The 24324-nt window shown below is 37.7% G+C and overlaps 3 protein-coding genes across 14 annotated transcripts in view; all 3 read right to left on the bottom strand.

Moving 5' to 3' along the window:
- The window catches only part of ZFYVE16 (zinc finger FYVE-type containing 16), a 37480-nt gene extending 27518 nt beyond the window's left edge, over positions 1 to 9962 (bottom strand). For 2 of the 12 annotated variants that reach the window (XM_026083789.1, XM_026083791.1), the window contains exons 1-3: positions 6004 to 6146; positions 5689 to 5920; positions 1715 to 1811 (exon numbers count right to left, since the gene is read on the bottom strand). The gene's annotated coding sequence lies outside the window, so the exon portion shown is untranslated. Of the gene's footprint in view, positions 1 to 901; positions 1047 to 1714; positions 1812 to 5513; positions 5590 to 5688; positions 5921 to 6003; positions 6147 to 6392; positions 6467 to 9311; positions 9486 to 9873 lie in introns of those variants that run through there. The other 10 variants (XM_026083778.1, XM_026083787.1, XM_026083781.1 and 7 more) reach the window with 9 other exon arrangements.
- Positions 9963 to 10138: 176 nt separating this feature from the next.
- Positions 10139 to 18200, bottom strand: LOC112974627 (coiled-coil domain-containing protein 125-like). Its single transcript, XM_026083798.1, has 7 exons — positions 18131 to 18200; positions 16356 to 16438; positions 15347 to 15462; positions 14086 to 14193; positions 12853 to 13024; positions 11314 to 11447; positions 10139 to 11185 (listed from the first exon to the last, which is right to left on the bottom strand). The coding sequence occupies exons 3-7, from the start codon at positions 15428 to 15430 to the stop codon at positions 10841 to 10843; spliced, it is 843 nt and encodes a 280-aa protein (XP_025939583.1). The 5' UTR covers positions 15431 to 15462; positions 16356 to 16438; positions 18131 to 18200; the 3' UTR covers positions 10139 to 10840.
- Positions 16872 to 24196, bottom strand: LOC112974628 (coiled-coil domain-containing protein 125-like). Its single transcript, XM_026083799.1, has 6 exons — positions 23433 to 24196; positions 21717 to 21775; positions 20481 to 20567; positions 19603 to 19680; positions 18719 to 18804; positions 16872 to 17119 (listed from the first exon to the last, which is right to left on the bottom strand). The coding sequence occupies exons 1-6, from the start codon at positions 23710 to 23712 to the stop codon at positions 17104 to 17106; spliced, it is 606 nt and encodes a 201-aa protein (XP_025939584.1). The 5' UTR covers positions 23713 to 24196; the 3' UTR covers positions 16872 to 17103.
- Positions 24197 to 24324: the final 128 nt, after the last annotated feature.

The raw sequence follows: 24324 nt of genomic DNA, 5'->3' as shown, positions 1-24324 counted from the left end.
TCCCACAAGAATCCAGATCAAAGAGCTAAAGAGACCGAAAGCCATTTACTTTCCAGGGAGAGCAAAGTTAGCCCTCTGCTGATTCATCTCCCTGAACCAATTTTCCAGAGTCAAAGAGACACACAGCACAAGGTCCTGGCAAGGATCAGTCAATTCAAGCTGCTGCTCTTTATTATCTATATAAAACACTGTCAAAGTTATAGACCTACAATTAAGCTCCCAATTTACTACAACCAGTATTTTGAATATTTCTTTATCTTCAATATTAAAAAAGTCTGTAATTATCAGTGAATCAAACAACCATCTATCACCAATAAACAAGATTTAAAGCCTCCCTCTGAACTGAGTACTGTTTAGATATCTCAATGACTCCAGAAGTAGTTCCCCCTAAAATATTTATTTCAGTTAAAAATATATATATACTGGTGAGACACAAGTAACCATTTTAGGTACTTTCATCTTATCATGAATAATTACTAAGTCTTTTAAAATATATTTTTCATTCTTAGTTGGCATAGGATAAATTTTGATTTATGTACACATGCTCTGTTTGATAGTAATGCTAAATATGTAGATTAGAAAGATGCATTTGCAGTGTACAAAGAACACTGTTGCCCCATCAACCTCCCTAGAAAAGGAAAAAAATGCAAAAAATGCAGAACTGAAACTGCATGTTAACATTAATTTATGTCACAACACAGATACAGATGAAATTATTTCTATAAAAAGCTTAGAAAACTACCATGATACTTCAGTCTATTGGGTCAATAATGGTGTTATAATATCAAAAAACGCGACTAAATTTAGGAAACTGCATACAGGAATTGTATTTACTTAATTCTACATAGTTTTGAAATAAAATGGTTCCATTCAAGATATAGTATTTTGAACACTGACATACAGAACTAATATGTTAGTTATTCAAAATGAAGTCACGACTCTTTCTTGGAATGTTTCACAGATTTTCAGCTTTTTCTTCTGGCTTTCTAGAACAAGTCTTCAAAACTCCACCTCTCCCCCCTGAATCCACATATGAATATTACCACCTAGATGTAAGAAACCAGATGGTTTTTACAGTTAAGATTATCCTTCTGTAACAACACAAAGTTTTACTTCTCAGTCTCTAAAGAATTGACTACAGCTAAGTCCAATATTTACCTTAAACAACAAGCAGATTAGAAGCTATTAAAAAGTTCTAGTGATGTTTTTATTAAACGGCTGCTTGCTTCCTTGAGCAAAAGAAGTTTTTAGGATCCATGTGTTTTAGTGAACTGYATTCATTCTGAATGTTTTTTTTAAAAATTACAAGAATAATACTTTTAACAATCTGAAACCAGCAGCAACATCACCACACTTCTTTTTTAAACTAAGTAGAAATTATAGCAGAAGCCTCCCCCACCACACACACTACAGAGGTATCAAGAAAACAAACAATTAAGACCGGAGAGGGAAGCCATTATTCTGTACAGCGAGGGAAAGTACGTGAATGAGTAGGAGCAAGAGTGCTTGGGTGGGGAATAGAGGACTACAGGTGTTCAAGCCTATGGATCTTTTTCTATTGCAGGTTTTAGAGGAGCTGTACTGTAAACAATTTGCCCCTTCACCATTCCTTACATCATGGCAGTTTAATATTCGTGCAGAGTTACATTGTGCACAGAGCAAGAACTGACCCAGTCAAAAAAAAAAAAAAAAAAAAAAAGAGAGAGAGACTTTCCTTAGTTATTTTTCATCCAGATGAGTTCCTCACAGACACACAAACAGGTGTGCCAGCACAGCAGAAGGGGCAGTGCACAGACAGGAAGGAATCACCACTGTAAAGAAAAACACAGGAAGCTCAATTTGTGTGTCTAACAGAGACCCCGACACTTGAACAAGTCCAATGCTTGCTTTTGTCACTTCTTACGTATTTAAAGGCATGTACCTTCTCTTGACTAAACAGCATTAAGTTATCTCTTATGAACATGTTTTCTAGAGCTCTGAATACTCTCACTGTTCTCTTCTGGACTCTCTCCAAGTTGGTTCACTGATTTGTTACTAACTTTTAAAGGACAATGTTCATAACTACTTATCTGAAGATTTATGTCCTTAATGCTACCATGAGACATGCAAATTAAAGCTTTCTACTTTGAAAAATAATATACTGTGGAGTCCATAAGAGCTTCAAGTTTTAAACAGTGTATGTTTAAACTGCTGCCTGCCAAGGACCATACACTTTCATCTTGTAAGTTAAATATCTATGTGCTAAAAGACTGGACTAGAGATATAGCTCTTCTTCTCAAAAAAAAAAAAAAGTAATCAAAAGATAATAGGACTACAGTACAGCAATACAAGCTAGTCTCTAAAGAGCAAGATCTGAGAAAATTTTATTTCAGACACTCATGTCTAGACTGGGGAATGAAGTTATGATTAAATTAGATAACTTAGTTTAAGACCACCTGATTTAGAAGCAGTCATCTTTACAACATACTTTAAGAAAGTAGTCCTATAAATTACCTATAAATTAACTCTATATTGAGCTAATTAGGTCTGTTATTTCCTTAAAACGTTTTACTGCATACTATATGAGTAAACTACAAGGCCTTCATCTCAAGAGAAGTCTTTGGGTAATCACTTATTCCTTATTTCTTCAGCCAGAAATATACCAAAGAAGGTTTTCAAATACTAATGAATAGAAACAGGTAACATTATGAACATTTCACACCATTACAGACCACCAATTCTAATCACACCATCTGTCCTTCAGTATGTCTTGCTTCCTTAACTGGCAGCTAATGTCACCTAAAGAACAGAATACACTGATCACTAGGGTTTCCAAGTATATGGGTTGGCAAAAAGCCTTTTTTCCAGTTAACAATCAAGCCTTCATTTTGCAGACGGAGTATCCTTCAACTTCAAGACAGAGAAAAATACTTTTTGTTAACGTATTACAAAAAGGCACACCAATAGTACTTGACACTTCTTTAGGTAAACATTCAGTCTGTTTTAAACATGCCCGCCATAAAAGTTTCTCATCTTTCAAAGTTTTTCTTTATGCCATGATTTCAGGACTAGCATTCTTTACCRTCTTCCTCAAGTTTATTTAGTGGAAAACTACCAACACTTAATTGCTAGGGCAGGCAGCAATTATCACAGTTAACACAGGAAGTCAGTATCTAGAGTAGCCAACATGAACAGTATTAAAGTTATGCCGTGGCAATCTCTGGAAAGAATCTCATCACTTAACATTCAGTACACATCTCAGCACCTGGTTAAACACCCTTGACCACCCTTCTAGGCCTGACAAGTAGCAAGCTTAAGTGGAACAAAAGAGAACAGCAAAAGACTGTGCACATTACTTGCCCAATCAGACAAGGCCTGGTCTCTGACAGGCAAACTCATGATACTGCACTTCACATTGCACAGAGACAGTACCTCACGAAACAGAAGCAAACACTTTACTAAGTAAAAACTGGTATCAAAGAGGAGTGTATATTCTGATTTGGATGACTGTGCACAAAGTGCAACTGTGTCAGTACTTAAAAAAAAAATTTATAAGCCATTTCCTTTATAAGGTATAGTAACATATCTGAACATACTCTGAACAATATTTCAGGGTTCACAGAATACTTTCCCTTAGTGACTTCTCAGTGCACCCTTTTTTTTTAAAGGGGATGATAATAAAAGTTTGCTAGGCTAGAACACAGCCACAAATGACAGCATGGATAATCAGTTTTTATCAAATATGATGTCTCTCAATGCAGGCAGTTAGTAGTTTTCACTATAACAGCTTGTAAAATAAAACAGATAAATTCATTACTACTTGCTAACCAGTTTAAGTCTGTTGATAAACAGTATTTTAAACACCTAAAAATCTCTGAAAAAATAAAGTCTCAGCAGTGCTGATTTACACAGCCTTTTACCAGATCTCAATCTAGTCACAACTAATCACCACTGCAGAACTCAGGCCTGCATCAGACAGAGCTGAATGCCAAAACATGCTAAACCCACTAAGATCAGGTTTAAAAAACAAAACCAAAAGAACACAAAACTCAAAACACACAAGTCTTCACTCCAAAAAGTTATTCCAAAATTAAGACAGCTATTGCAGTTAGCAGAGAAGTCTTTTTGCTCATTGCAAAGTCACATTACTTCAACTTGATCATCTGTTTAGACATTATACTTGGTCTGAGCAGAAAGCTATACCGAAACTTTTATTTGGTATTGTCACAATAGTCATTTTTCCAGCTTGGCACCCAGAAATTACCATACCTAGAACAAAATCTCTGGTAGAAACACAGCAACTAAGAATTATCTTAAGTTCACAGTGCTGTGGAAATGAAGTTTTGCATCCAGCACAGTATGTAACTTCTTCCTCCCCTTCAATTCTTCTATTACCAGCTTTTCCCCCCTATCCCTACACCATACACCCACACGCCCAACAGAACAGCAGACAAATTCTCTAACAGCTCAGCTGCCCAAGGAGTTAATCAGCAATCAACTTAAGAGGGATGCTCACCACAACTGAGAAAGTGCCTTGAGGGTGGGGGGTGGGGGGAAGAGTAGATGCTGTCAGCTAGAAGCCAAAATGGTTCTTGTTGAGCAATACAATATATTATGCCACCCAAAACTGCAGCAGTTGCTCCTGCTGCAAATTTACTAGCTGAATCAGGGGATTAAGATAGAAGTTACAGAGATGTTTTCAGACACATAGGAAAAAGTCTACGTGGCACATTATAAAAACTAAGCTGCCTTGCTTAAAAAGCAATATGCTGTCAGTTCAATAGTTTCATATAAAACCATCAACAGCCTTATAAGGTTATGACCAACACTGCAGCTGCAAAGCAAACTACTTTATGTCAACACTATCTTTAGCCTCTTAAGGTTTATTTTTTTAATTAGTCTCCAGTAATTCGTTATTGATCTTCTGAACAGAAAACAGAATCAGGCAAGCCATACAGAGAGAAGAGGTCTGCCAACAATTACAGATTTTCAGCACTGCTCCAACAGCACACCAGCTGTACCATCAACAACAAAGCCCACAACTGAAGAATCCACTTGCTTAACTGAACAAATGCACTTCTCACATACTGCCTACAGCTCCATCATTATTGGCTGTATCAGCTTTTCTTACTCAGCCTTCACAAATGAGTCATGACAATATGATCATTACATCAAGTCTGAAAGATCACTCCTCAGACAATGGAAACCAGTGTTTTTTGATAGTCCAATCTTCTCTGATTTGCATTATTAATAATCCAGTATTCCTAGTAGAAAACTTAAGTAACCCAGCTAGAAGCTAATAGCATCCAGTACTGGCAGCGAACCTGATCCTTTTCTTCACAGTATTAATTTCTCCAGAACATACTAATAATCAGTCCTGTAGCATTATTTTTTTTTTAATAGACTGAAAAAAGTGTTTCCCAGCTTATCAAGAAGCATGTATTACAGCATACAAGACCTGGCATTAAGTCCATTGTACTCTGTACCTTATATTAAAGTGAGCTGAACAGAAATAGACAAAAATATCTTTTTACCTCTTCCTAATATCTTCAAGACTGTACATGCAATTCATCCACTTTGTTTAACACACAAAGCATAACACGAAGACTCCTATAATACATAGCAAAAGCACCATGCAGTTAGCATGTCACATTTTGCAAATAAAATACTATTTGCCAAAAATATACGGGTTAGGTTTTGTTTCATTACCATAAGATACTTCATTTTCCGTTTTCAAAGACTACATTCATTGAAGCATTTCAGACTGTAAAATGCTCAGTGCATGAAGTTTCGCTCTTCATCTGTGCATACAAGACCATATCTGTCCAACGCGAGCCTTGCCGCCGTTCCGAAGCACCCAAGCCCCTCTTCAGGCCGGGAATAAACTTCAACGCTGAACACAAGCTTAGGACGCTTTTTCCTCAACCGAGACGTGCGCCTGCTGGATCAGGTGAAAGAAAAGGCGGTTAGCACCTGCGAAACACAACTGTCACAGCGAGGGGAGAGGTAACACACAGCCGTTACCTGAGAGGGAACGGGGCGCACAAGCGGCTCACGGCTATGACGAGCCGCCGAAGAGAAACACTGCTTTTAAGGCACTTTATAGCCTCCACCAGGCTGCCCCGCGCCCGCCTCCACCCAGGAGCGGCTCCCCGACACCACCGCCCCCCGCGAGAGCCCGGGAGGCCCCGGCCGCCTCCCCGCTCCCCGCCGGTAGCCCGAGGCACCCGGGCCGCGCTCCCCCGGCAGCACCGGGCCCGAGGCGGGCGGGAAGGAGGCCAAGGCCGGCGGGGCCGGGCTGCCCGCTCCGCTCTGCTCCCCTCCGCCCGCGCGGGGCCCCGCCGGCCCGCGGAGGCTGCCAGAGCGCGCCCCGCCCCGGGAGCAGGGCCCGGCCCGCGGCGGCGGCAGCGCACCTCCGGGGCGGCCCCCCCGCCGGCAGCTCCGCCGCGGCCGCCGCTTGTTTGTGCTCCCAGCGCCTCGGGCTGCGCGCATGCGCAGCCCCCGGCCCCGCCCCCTCCTACCTCCCCCCGGCGCCGCGCCTGCGCAGGAGCTCCCGGCCGCGGGGGAGGAGCCTGCCGGGCCCAGGCGCTGCGCTTCCGCGGCGCGAGGCCGGCCGTTGCCAGCCCCGGGCCCGACCGGACCGGCCGCGCCGCCTCAGGGGGGAGCCCCTAAAAATCAGCGTGGGTCACCGCGACGTGACAGAGCAGTGCTACAACCTAACTTCAGAATCGCTTCTCACAACTTGATTTTTCAACTTTAAAAAAACAAACAAAAAAACGCACGAGCTTATCCATTTAACAGCTATGAAGAAAAAGATGATTAAGTATCACCAAGGAACTGAAGATTCGGGGTTTGGGATGTGACAATCCTGTATGATCATTAGAAATCCATCATTTCAGTTGGCTCAATTCTGTATGTTTTAATAGCCCATACTTCCCCCCCACACACAACTGTACTTCAGTAAGGTGTAGGGATGCAAAAAAGTTACCATAATTAGAGCTAACTGCAAATTGGTTGGAACTGGAGTAAGTCTAGATCAAATATTAAGGGCCTCCATCATGATAATTTAATTACAATATGACAATACACAAAAGCATACAAATGGGTAAGGCCCCACCTAGTTACTACATGCATTTCTTCTACTTAAAAGAAGTTAGATGGAGACGAGCTTCCCAAATCTCTTGGCAGGCTCTTCTTAGTCTCATAAATAATTGTATCTAATGTGTATATATTTACTGCATATTTTTTGATAGTTTGTAGGTATTCACTACCATTATACTTTTAACATGACTTAATAATCATAATTTTTTGTCCTGTAGAGTCAGCAAATTAGTAGGTAAAAGCAAGGGGTCTGAAACTGAAAATTGCTTACCATTACTCTGCTTTGTCTTGACTGTTTCTCCAAAGGAACAGATATTGTACTGTTACAGTATGTACTAAACACAGCATCAACTAATGCGTTGTAGGATGGTCATTTGGCCACTAGTGATTTAAATCACAGAACAGTCACTACACATCCAATTCTCATCTTCATTACTATGACAATTTTCAGTAACTATATACCTGCTATGAATATAAAATCATAACTCGGACCAAGATATCAATCTGCATCAAATTGTTTCTTCTCCCCAACATAAAGCATTATCTGATCTTTGTTTGTGCCCCATATTGTTTATTTATTCATTCCACTGTTTTCATTTTACCTATTTACCCTGGAATGTAATTTACCAAGGGAAAGAACTGCTTTATTTTGGTGTTTTAAACAGCTGCTAGGGCAATGGACTGTTACACTCAGTTAGGGGCACTGATGTTGCTGTTGTAATAATGTTGACCAATATTTTGTCAGATTATTTGTAAGAGAAAGTTCCCAGTTGACACTTCTTTCTGCAGCTCCCCCTTCCACATGACAGCCCCTTTCCCATCCATCTTCTCTTGCAGCTCTAGCATTTCTCTCTCTCCAAACCCTAACCCTAGGTATCACCTGAGTCTTAGCCCAAGAGCTAAATGAATGCTTATTCATTTGTCAAAAAGCAGGCTGACATTATTACAACAACATCAGAGCCCCCAACCAATTCTCTGCCCTAGAATCTATTTAAAACACCATAATAAAGTAGTCCTTTCCCTTGATAATTTACAGTCCAGGATAGCTAGTCAAAATGAATGAATGAATAAAGCAGGGTGCAAACAAAGATCAGGTAACAGAAAAATCAACACACTGTGCTCAGTAAGTCTCCAAGAGTCATTCATCTTGCTGAAATTAAAAATAAGGACACTGAAAATCTTTTCAGGGGTTTTCCTCTTTCTGTAAGTAATGGACCCAGASGTCCAAAATAAACAAGGAAACTCTTCTTTAAAAGTGTTTCTCTTTCCACTGCTATGTCATACAATCCAGCAGATGGTGTCGGAATGACAGATGTTTTCACTGTTCTCCGCCCATTCCACTGAGATCAAAATTAATGCCACTCCATCTGCCATATCTTCTGCCATTTAACTCATCTCCCTTTAATGCAACTGCACTTAAATAAGAAAAAATATGTTTTGATGTGAACATCAGCAACTTTACAGCAACTAAGTCTTCTGAAAAAGAAAGTGGGTATGCAACAATGATGTCTACTCCTCCTACCTTTTCTTTACTGTGGTATAGAGGGGAAAACAGAGAATAGTTCAAGGCTTCAAGAAGACGTATGTTCAGAATAAAAGCCACAGATGAAGCTTCTTTGTACACTTCAACCCCTATATCAGTCACACTGAATGTGAACTTTCTTTGAAAGGCTCACATCCCTTCTGTCAATAAACTGGCTGAAAACAAACTGACAATGGCAGAACTCCCTGTATTTTGGTTTTGTGCACACAGAACTTGCCACAGGACACATTCCCCAGATCAGAATTAAGATCCAAATAAGCCATTTGAAAATAAAGAAAACAAGACAGTCTTTCCAGATATAAGCATAAACCCACACAGTTTTGTATCTGCAGCCAACCTGTAACCAACACTATCACCTGTTGGACACACAAGGCAGGCAGTAAGAAGACTGGAGCTCAGACCACTCCCCATATCTGAGAACTATTTCTGGAGAACGAGGGAAGGCCAAGAAAGTTTTATCGTTCAAGGCTCTGTATAGCTATGGTATCATCATTCACTGATGCTATAGGTTTTAGGGAAGACTAGAGAACATACTCCTTAAATAATCAATAATCATAAATTTGATGGAAGTGTAAGACATAATAAAATGGAATATATTATGACCTGGTTTTCAGAGCAAACAAATTTTCCTTTGATGTCAATAGCATCATCTTTGCAAGCGAGACCAACACCAGACTGTTTCACTCACCCATGTATGTATTGCTTCTCTTGCAGCAACAGTACTCATAAGGGCATCAAGACGAATCAGCACAAGTCTGGCAGGTATCCTAAGCTCTTCCCTCCAGCTCTGGTAACACATCTTAATGTCCATCTGCACCCATGAGACTGAACACCAAGATGAATTCAAGCTCCACTTTTTGTTCTGTTAAAGAGGCAGAACTAAATGGGTGAACATACCTAAACCTTACAAAGACTAGACTATTCACCAAGTACATTGAGGTGTTGAGCTTTAATTTGGTCAGTTTTTTAGGCAGACAATTCTACCAACTATTCTACCAATAAATTAGAAGCCATCTACTGAAAAAGATTTGGACTTCATGTAAGATCTTCACACTAGATCTTGAACAGAAATTATTAATTATTCCAGATGGTCTTACCCAGTAAAAGAGCTAAAAGTCAGTATGTGGTTCTTTTTATCAGATTCCCGTTTCTCACAAGCATCCTTACTCATCCGTGAACATAAAACTAGCTTGGCAACAACTGTTGTCTTTCCAGCTTCTCTACTGATTAGTGAATGATTAGCTTCTCACCAATTAGTGAATGAACAATTCCATGAGTAGCAGCAAGTCACATTTTCTGGTATTCAACAAGTTCTCTCTTGAAGTAGAATTCATCATATTACACCAAAAGCCTGAAATGAAGCAAAAAAACTTCTAACATTCAAATAACAATATCTGATTAACAGTAAAGCAACGGAAATTTTATTCCAGCAAGACAAAACAAGCTGAAGACAAAACTGAAGTCTCATTCTAGATTGTCTTTGGAATTGTAGGCAAAAAAAATAACCTTAAAGAAAGTTTTTTCTTTAGTTTTAATGACTCAGTAAATAATCAAAAGGCATATAAAAATATAAATAGTCAATCTCTGAAATCACACTCAAATTCAGTCTACTGTTGCAGTCTACAAATGGCAGTGTACTATTTCTTACAAAGTCTTTTGAAATGCATCCAGTGTTAGTGTCATTTTAGGGAACTACAAAATCAGTATAATACAGCACTTTCCTTTCCATACTTTATGTATACCTTCTTTTCAGTACACCCTAAAGATGGAAGACAATAGAGGTAACTTTTTAACTTCTCAGTGAACTTTATTTTGGGTATCAGTTGTTGTACGAGGAAAAAAACAAGTAAAAGAATAACCTTTCCTTATAGCAAAAAATCACTAATCTACATTAAGTCATTTTCCTAATTCTGACAAAATTTCTTATCATGACTGTCCCCAGCAGAAGGCACTCAGAGCCAGAGGAAATTGTCAAAACAGAAAAGGCTTTACAATTTGAGAATTATCTTGTTTTTAGCATCAGTGTTGAAATATCTCCAAAAGTAACATTGATAAAATAGGTTTTCCTGTTTTTTCTTATTAGATGCTAATCAAAATTAGGTGCTAATTAGCATTTAATTCCAAGTTTCACAAAGAAAGAGCTCAATTTCTGCAGGCTTCTTTGGTTTCAGGCATTTCCAAAAGATCTTTTAAAAAAAGCTTTATCCCAGCTGATGACTATATTGAGATCACAACAGTTTCATCTGTTTTTCCATACGAATCATTTTCTTCATAGTGCATAGTCTCTGATGGCCAAGAATACGATTTTCGAAGCATTTTTACTGAATTTTCAAATGTTTCTGTATTGGAAATAGGACAAATACTGTTTTGAGAACTGAGGTTTTGGCTGCACGTGTATACAAGATCAGTTGACCCTTGGGATTGCAAGGCTTTATACTGACGATTCCTCAGAGTGTTATTTTCTTTATTTTTTTCTGAAGCATCCTCTTTCATCTCCATTGTGCGAGCTAGCATGTAACTAACTTTTCTCTGATGAGCCAAAGCCTCTTCTTTGTCATTTAGCTGTATTTATTAAAAAAAGAAAGAAAACAATGAAACTAATCTATAAGATAAGAACAAAGCACTCTGTGTAGAACAGTTATATTTCTTCTCCTGAGTACTCATGCTGAACAGTTAAAAAAAATACTAACCAAATCAATTAACATCTTAAGGATTTCATGAGGATTGTCTAGTTCTTCAACTTTCCTACAGTCCACACCTGAAGACAGCAGGCCTGATAATTTTTGTCCCAGACTTTTCTTGTTTCCTTGCAACTTGACATGTCCTAAGAAAAAGAGTTATTTTTTGTCTGAAACACAAATGACATGAACTCCAGTATCGCATAAGAAGAACAAAATTACTTTGGGATAAAATAGACACAAATAAAACAGCATTCTGATCTACCTCCTCTAAAAGGTCAATGCAAGTCATGGCTTCTTCTAGTGTACATAATATCATAATTTGCACACAGCACCACCCTTACCATAACTTAATGACTAAATAATATTTTCACAAATAGGGGCAAATAGAGAAGAAAGTTCTTTTTGCTATATGAAAAATACACTTTGGCTCTAGTGAAGCAATAACTCTTTGTAATCTGTTTTTAAAAACTTGGTAGACAGAAAAAGATTTTTTGATACAAGTTTTTAAAAAGTTTCTAAGATTTCTAAAAAGATTAAAATGCATTCAATTTATGAAATAGATGTATTGGAATATAAAACTTGGAAACAATGACACCAGTATAGGGGAAACAGATATGTATCCTGCTTTAGTATTACTTCCTGAGGGCCCTCTAAGGAATCCAGAAGAACCACCAGACTCCTAAGCCTACCACCTCCAGGCCAATGGCTAACACCAGGATATATGGAGGTGGGTTCCATGCCTAATTCTGCTATGGTTTTGACTGTGACATAAACACTAAAGTACTACTCTTAATCTCTCTCTTAAGGAAAGAAAAGGATAATTACAATTCTTCCTCTTTTACAGAGTGCTTTGTAACTCAAAGATGACCATGATAAGTATAATTATTATAAATATATACTATATGTAGGTACATATATAATCAAAAACTAAAAATGTTCTCAAAAAACAGAAAATTTTGTATTCAGCATTTCAGTGAAAGCTTAGTATAGATTTCTTTGCATTTATACTCCTTCCATAAGTCTTATATAGAACTAATCTTTAAATAAAAATATTTAAATTGTTCACAGCATCTAAAACAGCCAGGTTAAACTTGCCCGGACATTAGCTTTTATATGTTGTTTTCATAATAAGCGTCTTTAATATCCAGGATGTTATTGTCATCCTGGATAACAGCTTATCTATTCTAAAATGTTTTTACTCAGATAATATAGTTCATGAATGCRTAATAAAAAAAGGCTACATTAAAAGCCTAGACTGATAACTCCAGTGTCATACATCAGTATTTATATAATGAATACTGTAACATTCCACTTATACACAGATATCCTATATCACATACGTGAAGCTTCTGGCAGAACTGCATGATACACTATTTAACGTATTTCCAGTTTTGACATATCTTTGTTCCTTTTTTCTTGTCTCTTCAGAAGCCTCAGTCAGCAATTAAGCCAAAGCCATACATGTGATACAGCAAGCAAGTCTGCCTGTGCCACTTGTCAGCTAACTTCTCTATTCAACCGTAACAGTTGCACAACATGCCCAGTTACCATCCTCTTTCAGACGTCTCCAGCTTATAAATTTTGTTTCCTTTTTAATCTTATTCACTTCTGCAAGCCTCAGGGCCTGGTCCTTCCTCTGCATTAGCTGCTGCTCAAATGCAATTCTGAAGGCATCTGCCATTATATAAGCTTCATCTTTACTCTTCTTTAGAAGTTCAATCTGGTTATAATTCAGAGAAAAATTGAAGTATATTAAGCAATTTGAAAGCAATAGCAGATTTAAAAGGTAGATTAAGAGACAGGCTGAAGCCATTAACAGAAGTCAGAACTTTTATGTTATCAGATCACCACAGGGATGCTGAAGGCAGGCCTGGACAGGTAAAAGGGGATTGAAGAGAAGCCAAACAAATTTTAAATATATCTCATCAGGGAAGTGGTGGAAACCAAACTAAATGCTTTCTTACTACTTTAAGAAATACGTTTTGAAATGGAAATTGAAGTTCTTACCCTTCCCTTTCTCTGCATGGACACCACAACACCCATCTACACACTGCATTAACTGGCTGCAAGTAGCACTATTTATCTCCCCCTGCGCAGAAAAGCTTGAAAAGATCAGGAATATCCTGTACCAACTGGCCCTATGCACAGGAGCAAAAGAAAGGGATAATAACCTTGGTACAACAGGGACATAACAGTTCTTACTTTCAAAATTAGCATTTCAAGTGGAACTTCTGCATTAGGACCATGAACAAGGAAATCCGTAATATCTAAAACTATAAGTTTAACTAAATTCTAAACTTTAAGAGCTTAAAAATCATTTTATTGACTTGAGTGTGATGTAAATAGTTTTTAGCAAGACCGGCTCCATGATCTGGCTGGCTGCTCAGCCTTGTAAATGCTGATGCCGACACAGGGGAAGAGGTGGAACACACTGCCAAGAAAGAAGGGAAGCCATCCCTTCGCTGGGGTAGCCCACACTCAGATTGTAACATTATACCTTTTCAGTGTATTTATTTTTTATATTTGAAAAATATGGGTGGAAGAAAATAGAAAGAGAGTAAGAAAAAAAATGAGAAAGAACTTTTTATAAGTAAAACTGATTTATATGATAGTTCTACATCAGCAAAAGTTAGGGTATAACAAACATTACTATTTCTGAAAAGCATTCTTGTTTTAAAACACATTAATTCACCTAAGCTGCAGGTAGGGTATTTCTGGCTTTATTTGGTTTTGCGCACACACCCCCCTCTGCTTGTTCACATTTAAGTCAGGCAGCATTACCTCTTGCTTGAGCTGTAGAAGTTGCTTTCGAGTTACAGCTGACATTTTAGCACAGGAACAAGGTTGCCCTCCAGAAGCACTGCAGGTGCAGGCTCCAAGAACTGCCAGCTTTAAATCCAAAAACAAATCACCAATTAAATAACTACCTGTACATACAAAACAACCCAAGAGATGCCAGACAGCTACCAACAAAACATCCTGAAACCATAAAGGGAGTGTAAGGGCCAGGAAAASCAAGCCATAAAGATTCAGACGTGATTTCTTTTGACTCAAAATGACAAGCATGAAATGTAGTTTTTAGCGCTAATCTCACATCTATCCCAAACATAGTACTTTTGAGCATACTAATTATGTCTATTATCTGTTCAAATCTAAACTCACTTTCACAAAGGCAGCAAAGGAGACAGGCTTTAAAAATTTCAGTTCCTGTTCATGTGGATAATTTCCATTACCCACATGGAAATGCTCAAGAAAATTGAGATGAAATAAGCAGTGTGCTCACACACACACACAAAAAGCCATGACTACATTCCAGGAAATCTGTATGTAAAGGTATCCCTGTAAATACTGACCCCACCAGCTGTCACTTTGAAGTGAATATCAAAGAAATAACGCAAGTCTTACAGTGTGATCTTGCCAGCTTGAACACTTCCAGAAACATTTATTAATGTTTCTTATGATACAGTCTGCTTTTTATCTTGTAAGCAAAGAAAATTTGGAATACAGACTTCCAAACAGCAGTCTGAAACATAAGACTTTGCAATGTATAAGACGGATTCTTAGTCATCCCCTTATGTTCTTAGGCAGGTCAGTGAGGTTACTAGAGCATTTTCCAGTGACCAGAAACTTGCTGAAATAGAATACTTGCAGTTTACTGGAAAAGATAACCTAAAGGCAAAAATTGTCAGCCTCTTTTGCTGCTCCCTGCAGACCTCATTAGTATTTCTTTTTTTCCACTCATTAAAGAAATGCAGTAGGCAGGGAATTAGGAATTAAAAGATTAGAAAGACATAAATAAGCATGCTGGCCTGTGAAAGATAGCCTGATGCTTCTTCTGTCTACTCTTTCTTTGCAAAATAGAAGTCACAGAGCACCAAAAACTAGAAAACTGATTCACAGGCACACAAGGGCATGTTTTCATTTGCTAGAACCAAGTCCAAAGAAACAGTTAAATAATCAGTAAGCAAAATTTAGCAACACGTATTTTGAATATAAACATTTCTTTGAGCCAGTTGTCATGAAAAACAGACTCCATACTTACTTCAAGACCTGTAACATCTGTAAGGTCACTTTTATTCCAGGACATATTTTGCTGAATAACCTTTTGTTGTTTCACATCAAGCATTGCAAGAAATTCCAAGCACTGCTGATTCAAAACTATGAAATAAAACAATGAAAATAATTAGAAGTTTTCTGTTCTGATCTCTCAATAACTGAGTTTAACTACACCCAAATGAAGCAGTTTTATGGCTCAAGCATCAATTTGGGAATATGATGAGACTACATAGATCTAGAAAATCAGATCCCAGTTGCCTTTCCTTCTGTATTTTCCTAGAGAAGATGACCCATTTACAGAGATACTACCTCATATATTACTTTTCCTCAGTATTATGTGCCCATCTCTTTTTTCACTTACAACTAAGTCATTTGCTCTTTCAGAAAAGCACAATATTAGGAAAATGATTATGTATTTCAGCTTTTTTTAAAGCTATGTGGAAGCTGAAAATAAGGGAAAGGAGCTTGAGCCATGTGACCCAACTAGAACTCTGTACCACCTGCACTTTGAAAAATTCCATTTTAAAGCTGACAAGCTAAATATCTCAAAGTTTATGCTACTGGAATCTTTAAGTGGATATGTTAAAGCCACCTCACGGTAATTTTCATTGTAGCAGGAGCATTCTGTGGCTGTCTTGGCCTAGTGTTCCCTCTTTCCAGAACATTAAGGAACACAGAATGGTTGTTTCTCTTCACACCCAGTGTGTCACCAAGCCAAGGAGATAAGATACGTGTATTTCCTTCAGACCTGATCTACTCTTTAAGCTATGCATACCCAACTTTTGCTAACGTTCTATGAATTTTTTAGTTYGAGTGACAACGTGACAAAGAAAACAGACACTACCTGTCTATTGAAAGGGGATTCCTGCATAGCCATTAATACCAGCTGCCATGAACATAACAGACTTATCCTGATAGAAAGCTGTAGTCACAGTTAAGTTCTCAATTATTGCTGAGAAACAGTATTTTAAGAGGAACAGCTATTGGTGGCTTACTTGCATTTTCAGATTTAAGAGTTTTAACTTCTTCTGTTCTCAGTTTCAATGTTTCCTTAAGAGCTGCATTTTCACAACATATCCTGCAGAAGTTAGAGAAAGGCTGTGTCATCTTTAAAACAATTATTAAAAAGGGCACTCAAATGAAAGAAGCCATTAGCCTGTTAAAACACTGCATCCAATGTTTCTGCAAATTCARATTAGGATTGTTGAAGATAGAAGAAAAAAAATCAAAACTGAAAAAATTGAGTGTTCAGTTTGACATATGTTTCCTCACTTATAACATTTTTTATGTAAAAATTCGTAAAATTTTTACATATCAGTATCTATGCTAATTATGTATAGATACTGTTATACACAGTCCTGCCAGTCAGGGATCACTAAACAACCTGAAACTGCTTCTAACTAGCTTTCTGAAAAAATATATATATATACTAGGTAAGAATGAACTTCTGTGCAGCCAGCATTTTTTGATGGGTGATTATGGTAATAGTATTTAAAACATAATCAACTTCCCATCACGAGGGCAAACAGCTGGAAACAATAAAATATTCTGAATAACAAAAAATACAGATCACACAGGAACTGGGGACCGCGATACACCTGCAGGAGTAGCTCTGTGTAGGCTCGGTCTGGCTGGCACTGAGCCAAGGCTAACGACCGAGGCTAGACCATGTCTGCAGAATCACTCCTAAGTTACCCACTCTGCAGATGGCTCCGCGGGAAGAAAATCTGAGAATTGTTGCATTCATATTGTGGTTTCTCTGCAATTCAGATAACACGTGTTGTTCAAACAGGCTGACCATTTTAATTAAAACACACCGTCACACAAACAATTTAAATGTGTCAAAGTACGTTCAAAGGTTTTGCAAGAGAACGTTAAAAAAAATAAAATTATTCATATGTAAACATAGCATACCAAAAACTTCAGAGCTTAACTAAGAGATGAGCTTAAGTATCACACTGCCATTAGAAACTGTTGATAAAATCTGTAATTGTGAACTCCTGAAACACTTGCTAGCAATTTCTTACTTCCATCAAAACATTAGATTGTTATTGAATGTATGACAATATGGCTCTGGTCTTAATTTTAAAAAGTAAATTCCCTGTATCTTTAAATACCATTCTAGTGAACAGCTACACTTTTACGCTTTACAACATAAGAACATACAATAAACATTTACAATACATTTTTCCTTGGCATTTTGCTATCTCCTTCTTGAATAGAAAAGTGGCAATCTAAAGTTCTCAATGTTGAAGCAATTAAATTTTTTCTTTGTACATCTCTTCAGCTGCCAGTAAACATAGCATACTCTAACTTCAGGGTTTTGTTTAAAACTAACTAGTAACTTGAAATGTTTTCATTTGAACAAATAAAGGGAAATACACATTCTGCCTCATCTTGTTGTCTCAGACATCAAAAAGCAAAGCTGACCGAGCTCACGACTTACTGCTGCTTGCAGTTTTCTAAAGCCATGTTTCAATCTCTAGTTCTCAACAGTTAATACTAGTTTTGTTACTCCAAAAAAACTGGCAACACTTGCTGCTTTTTTAAGTTAGGAGAGCCAAAGGGTTTTTCAAAAGGTATTCTTTGACCATCATAACTAAGTTAAACAGGCAAAAAAGAGACAAAACATCTTCACAAAAATTTTCTTACAAGTGAACAATTTTAAATTATTGTCTTATTCTTTGATTCTATTTGAAAATTTTAAATAAAAATCTCCACTAAAATAACTGTAACTCTGATGGATAGACTTCAGAGAGATCACTTATACCTTTAAATAAGTGCAGCCAGCTGGTCAGTTTTCAATGTCTGTTATTGTATTATTTATTTAGTGCCTCTGGCTTCTTCTGCTTGCCTAACGAGGCAACACCTGCTGTCAGTACAGAAAACTCTTCTTTAAACAAAGAACCAGTTGACCAACCTCTCTCAAAAACATTCCATTTTACCCATGCTCACGCTCATACTTACAATGCAAAAAAATAAATAAAATAAAATGGTATTTCCATGTGCATGCACATACCATTATTTTCTATGCCCCACTTCCATTTAAAGCAAATAAAGACAATCTGGTTCCAACTGGCTAACATAATACGGTAATATGACTGAACTGAAAACTCAGCGTAACAAAGCCAACCTATATACACACTAAAGAACTGAGAGTTATTAATTTTAGTAGTTTTAATTGAAACATATAAATGTGACTAGCATGAAAAATACATACACCTTCCCAAATCCAGAAAGTTAGGAAAACATGAAAAAACAGAAAATCTGATAAAATGAAATGGAGAACATAAGAAAGATAATACATAGCATTCAATGCAATTAAAAACCCCAAACATACATAGCATGAACAAAATACCTGTCATATTTTTCTGTCCATGTCTCTTCTATATTTTTAAATCTATCCTGATCAAACTCAATTTCCCATTGCAAAGTATTTATTTCCTGTGGAGATAAAACAAACGAGCAGCAGTTCATTACAAGCCTGACAATGAAAAGTGAGAGATGTGAACTGATAGTCCTGAGTTTCGCACTGACAGAAATTTGGCCAGCCAACAGTGACAACAATCTATATTTATTTATTTATTTTAAATAAACGTGGTACCAAACACCAGAAAAGTTCCCATCACTAGTCTATGAATTCTGCACCACATTGAATGAGCTAACAGCTGCAGTGGCTTATGACAAAAATAAACTCATGCTATCATATTTTCCTATTTTAAAAATGCCTCCCTTGCTGTTCTACGGAAAGGCCACATAAAAAATAAATAAAATATAAATCTGAGATTAACAAAGTAGCTCAGTGTCTTCTTCCTCCTCCTCCCCTTCTTCCCTATTAAAATTGGGTACTCTTTCCTTAGGCTGTTTGGAAGTTTTTAGTTAATAAATTATACTGAGGAAATAAAGCAACTCAATATAAACAAAACACTGTAAAGCTCATAACAAAGACCAATCAAAAATACAGAAAGAACTCAAGGATCTTTCAGGTATTATCTGTACACAGTAGAGGATGAAACCATTCAGATCAGAACAGTGATAAATTAACATTTTCCCTTTCTACCAAAGAGGAATAAGAATACTTTCAAAAAATCCAAAACTAATGTTAGATCCGTATCGATTTAAAAATACAGTACGACCACTCCTTATTCCATAATAAACCAGGTTAGGAGCAATGACCTATTATGATTTTGCATGGAAAAAGGAAACGTTTGCACAGGTGTAAAGAAAACTCTTAACTCTTACCTTTTCTAAAGCTCTCTTTTCTTCCTCAGTTTTTTGAAGCATTGCTTTTGTATGACTAGTGGCTTTATTAAATACTGCCTGTAAAAAAAGCACAAATCTATCAAATACTGTAATTAAGTAAAGCCATATTTTCAATTTTACATCACTGTAAATCAAAGTTCTTGGCTAACCAGGAGTGTGAAGAACTACAAACACTAGCAGTTCACTTCAAAGTCCCAGTGGGTTCTAATTTCAGGACACTAAGTAGCTAAAGTGCATAACAAACTGTGTTTCAATCTCATAGTCTTTTCTATTCAAAAAATTTAGCATAATTTGAAAAGAGATCATGTCTTCTTTAGGGCTCTTCCACATCACAAAATCAGCTCTCAAAAGACTTAGTTACAACATACTTATAGCTTGACCTGGGCATAACTTACTATGAATGTCCGAGGGCAGAAACCAGCAGAACTATAAATGGGTTATGCAAGGAGGTTAAAAAACAGCAATTGATTTCAACATCATTGATCATGATAGTAAACAAAAATACTGTAAACCATGAACTGAAAACATCTCTGCTTTGCAGCAGAATTGCCAGCATTAGAAAATCCATAATGTAAAGGACTGCAAAGAAGGCAGCATTCCTTAAGTCCAATAGCTAGATCCTCAAGGATAAAGTATGAGATTTTGCTACAAAACTGAAGTCTCCTTGAACAACTGCAATGGATCCACACAGAAAAAGTACTAAATCGTAACAGCCAAGTCTGTATACACCTACAGATTTAATGCTTTAAATTACAGCCCTGGGAAGTATCTAAGCTTTTAAGGAGTGGCAGGAAGACCTTTTTTTGTTTTCTTTCCTTGACCACTAAGTAACCAAATGATTTCAGAACAACTCCTACCACGCTCTGTAGAATTCTTAGGGCTTCATCTTTTCCTTCAAGCTGTCTTTGAGAAGCTTCAAGCTCAACTTTTAAAATTTCAACTTCCTGAGGCAAAATAAAATAGGAACACTGAGTAAAAGCAAAGACAATCCTGTTAAAACATAACAGCAATGTAAAATTTGTCCTCTTCAAGCAACAACCTTCTCTTGTTTGCCTCTTGTATAAGTCTCCTGTAACAGCTTGTGACGAAGAAATATTAGCATTGCATGCTAGAGCAAAATCCTTAGTGAAGAATACTTGTAATTATTATTTTCTGTTCTCTTCAAGCATGTTTGCAAAATAAATTATTAGATATTGCAGCTCTGTCTTGCTAAAGAAACACCTACTCATCTCAGAAAAAAAAACCACAAAAATCCACACAGCATCTTGCGCAGCATTTTCACAAGAGCCTAACTACAATTAAATAAAAGCAATACTAGTCTTTGAACAGTCAATTATGAACTTTCATTTTCTCCTGTCTTGCTTACTTATATGCTTATTTGAGAAAAGGAGGAAAAGAACTGCAATCATTTCACAGACCACCCTCTGATACCTTGCAGATCACAAAAGACAAATCAGTTCCCTGCTCAATGAAGAATTCAAGTACCTTAGTATTAAAATAGTATTTTTCTAAAAAAAACCCCAAAACCAAAAAAAACCACTGTTTTTCTTCTTAGTAATTCTAACCCGTGAAATACAAATGCAAACACTATGCACTAGATTTCTACTTTATACTCAGTTTCCAGTGTCAGCATCCTCTAACTCATTTTGTAGAATCTTTTGAGTTATGTGAAGTTTAATTTGAAGGAGTACATAGAAAACTCACAGGACATGGGATCTCATTCTCTCCCAGATGTGCTCTCAAATTCCTGATACAGAGGCCCAGCTCCTTATGCAAGAGAAACTACTGAGAAATTACTTAAGCTAAAGGGAGTTGAACACAGTCAAACTCCTGAAGAGCACTAACTAGACCAAAAGATTGAGCCCAAGTGCTCTTATCCATTCACCCTCCTAGAACATCTTTATTTTCTTGTGAAATTATTCTATTATGAAATTAATCTAAGGGCTACTGTTTCATTCCTTGCTTTTTCATATTGATTTGTTTTATCATCTTAAAAAGACGATGCTCAGCTAAAAAGGGCTAGGTTGGGTATTTGGTTTTTTTTAATACGAAATGCAGATTTCAAAAACAGCATACTTGGTGCTGTTACTAACCTCTAGAGCATCTCGAAGTTGTTGCTTTAGTTCTTCATTCGATACTTCAGAATTAGACTCTGTAAGATGGATAAGAGAAACTAAAATATGAGATACTAAAATATTTACAAAAGAAAATATGAAAGTTTGCTTCAGCCTGAAAACAGGGAACATGCAGAGGTGAATTTTCAGCTTTGTGGTTTTTTTCTTCTGGGGCTAATAAGCAGATTTAAGAAATACATAAATAGTAAACTCAAATACATTTTCCTCACATTTAAAGAGCCAAGTTGGGGAAAAAAAAGAAAGATCAGTTATAAAGAGATCTAAAATAAGCAGAATTTTAGGTTTTTCTTCTAAAAAAGGAAAAAACAGAATTGCCATCTTTTCTCCAAAAAAATTTTCTTTTTTTGGGATTCTTTTTTTAATTGTAGCTTTTCAACAATCAAAATCAACACAACAGTAGTTAGCACTGTGTAGAAGTACTCACGATTTTCAAGAGACCAAGATGAAGGACACTGGTGGAATATTCCATAAAATACAGTGCTCCTTTAAATAAATGGCTACCATTGGTACAATTTTTCTCAAACTGAGCATCACAGAGATATATTAACATGCAGTTTCCTACTAAATCAAAGTCAGATTCATGTGGGCTTAAGTCTTGCTTTCATGGAGATTGTAATGCGAAAGACCTAGATCTAAGATAGCATCATACAGAGCACTGACAGAAGTACAGCGAAACCAACTGGAACTACGCTGTCTTTGTAACATCTTCTCAGTAACGCTGCTGAAACCAAAAAAGAATAATTACATGGGTTAGCTTACTGCAGTGGGGGGAGAGGATGGTGGGGACTTGCTGTAACGGAGAGAAATAAGCAAATCATATGGAAACACTTTGGTCAAAATATTAAAAGTGTCTAAAAAAAAACTAAAGGGAAGCAGAAAGTTAAATTGTAATGAACAGCACTATCTGTATTTTATTTTATTCATAGTGGTGCTATCCTCACAAAAAATTGAACACCAACATTGAAAGAACAGAGACATGCAGATTATAAGAGTGACTTCTTAACCTCAAAACTATGTCAATCCAAATTTCAACTAAATAGCAAACAAGATTTTAAATACTTGACCATGAACTCGGTTCAGATACTTTCTCAGGGAAACAGACCAGGAAGCCAAACAGGACAGTCCCCCACCATTTCATATATATATGTATATGTATGTATGTATACACACACGTACATATATATACACATTTTATATATATGTATATACGCATACTCACACACACACACAAATATATATGTGGAGGAAAAAAAAACAACTCTGCCTGCCCCCGTCAAAGGATTCTTTGCTAAACGTCACTTTCAAAAGGGCCACAGACTGATGCATTGAAAAGAAAAAGCTAATGTAACGTCCACTTCTACTTTTAACATTTTGGGAGGAAGAGCTAGGAGCGGAGACCACTTTACTGCCTCAGTTGTGTCGAGTATTGCCTAATGTGACAATAAGCACGCAGTGATTCAAAATGAGGCCTTAAGGCTACAGAAGTTAACCTGTAAGACTGCATTAGATCTGAACACAATGCACATTAATATTTCAGAGATTTTAAGTGTTCTTGTGAACAGTTTGAATTCAACTTGATAGCAGCTTGTGAAGTAGCTGAACCGCTCAATTTTGCAAAGAGAGATTTAGAAGATGATGATGAATGGTGAATAATTAACTATAAATTAGTCTTACCACAGCTATTTTGTTGGGTCCAACTAGTGACTACAACTCCAGGCTTTTCGGACGATCCATCATAGGAACTGTTTTGTTTTGAACAGGGAAGAACTGCAGCATCATTTTCATCCCCTCTCTTTGTTGACAAGAGAGAGCTGCAAACCTTTGCAGACCCTTTCCTAGATCTAAGTGGAGAGGAGTTTTGTAAATTTTCCGCTTCATAGATGCCTCCAGGTCTTCTCCCAAGTCCATTCCCCAAGTCTCCACATGCCATGTCATCCTCTTCAGCGTCCTGCATCTCCTCCTCCCCCCCCCCCTTTTTTTTGAGGGCACTTCACTTACTGCGAACAATGTCTCTTCCAAAACAACAGATGTTTTATCTAGGAAAAAAAAATCCTTAAGTAAAGCAGCCAGACAACATTAAAATTAAAAATCCAATGCATTTAACACATGGCTGCATCCAGTACACATCCAGGCTCACAGAAAACATCACTGCCACACGCCCGGATGTTAAATATTAAAATATTTAGACTTTCCAGCTGCAGATGAACCCGCTAGCTTTAGGGGACTCGTTCTGGTGACCTGAAGGCAAGAGCAAAGGAAGTGGCGATGGAGGTAAAGCAAATGCAGCCGGAGCAGGACAGCGATGCGGGAACGTCTGTGAGAGCTGGAGCGCCCAGGGCCCCGCCAGCAGGCCGGCGCCTCACCGCCCCACACACCTCCCTGCCCCGCGCCTCACCTTCCCCACACGCACCTCGCAACCCCACTCACACAGCTCAGCCCCGCATCTCACCTCAGCACCCCACACGCACCTTCCCCACGCGCGCCCCTCACAGCCTCGCACCGCACCTCGCCCCGGCCCCGGCCGCGCCTCCCCGCCGCCGCCGCCACCCTTCCCGCCAGGCCGCGC

This window comes from Apteryx rowi, unplaced genomic scaffold, assembly GCF_003343035.1.
Source record: "Apteryx rowi isolate R43461 unplaced genomic scaffold, aptRow1 scaffold_616, whole genome shotgun sequence".
Classification (NCBI taxonomy): Eukaryota; Metazoa; Chordata; class Aves; order Apterygiformes; family Apterygidae; genus Apteryx; species Apteryx rowi.
Note: the sequence above shows the minus strand (reverse complement) of the source record. Positions and strands in the feature narration are given on the sequence as shown.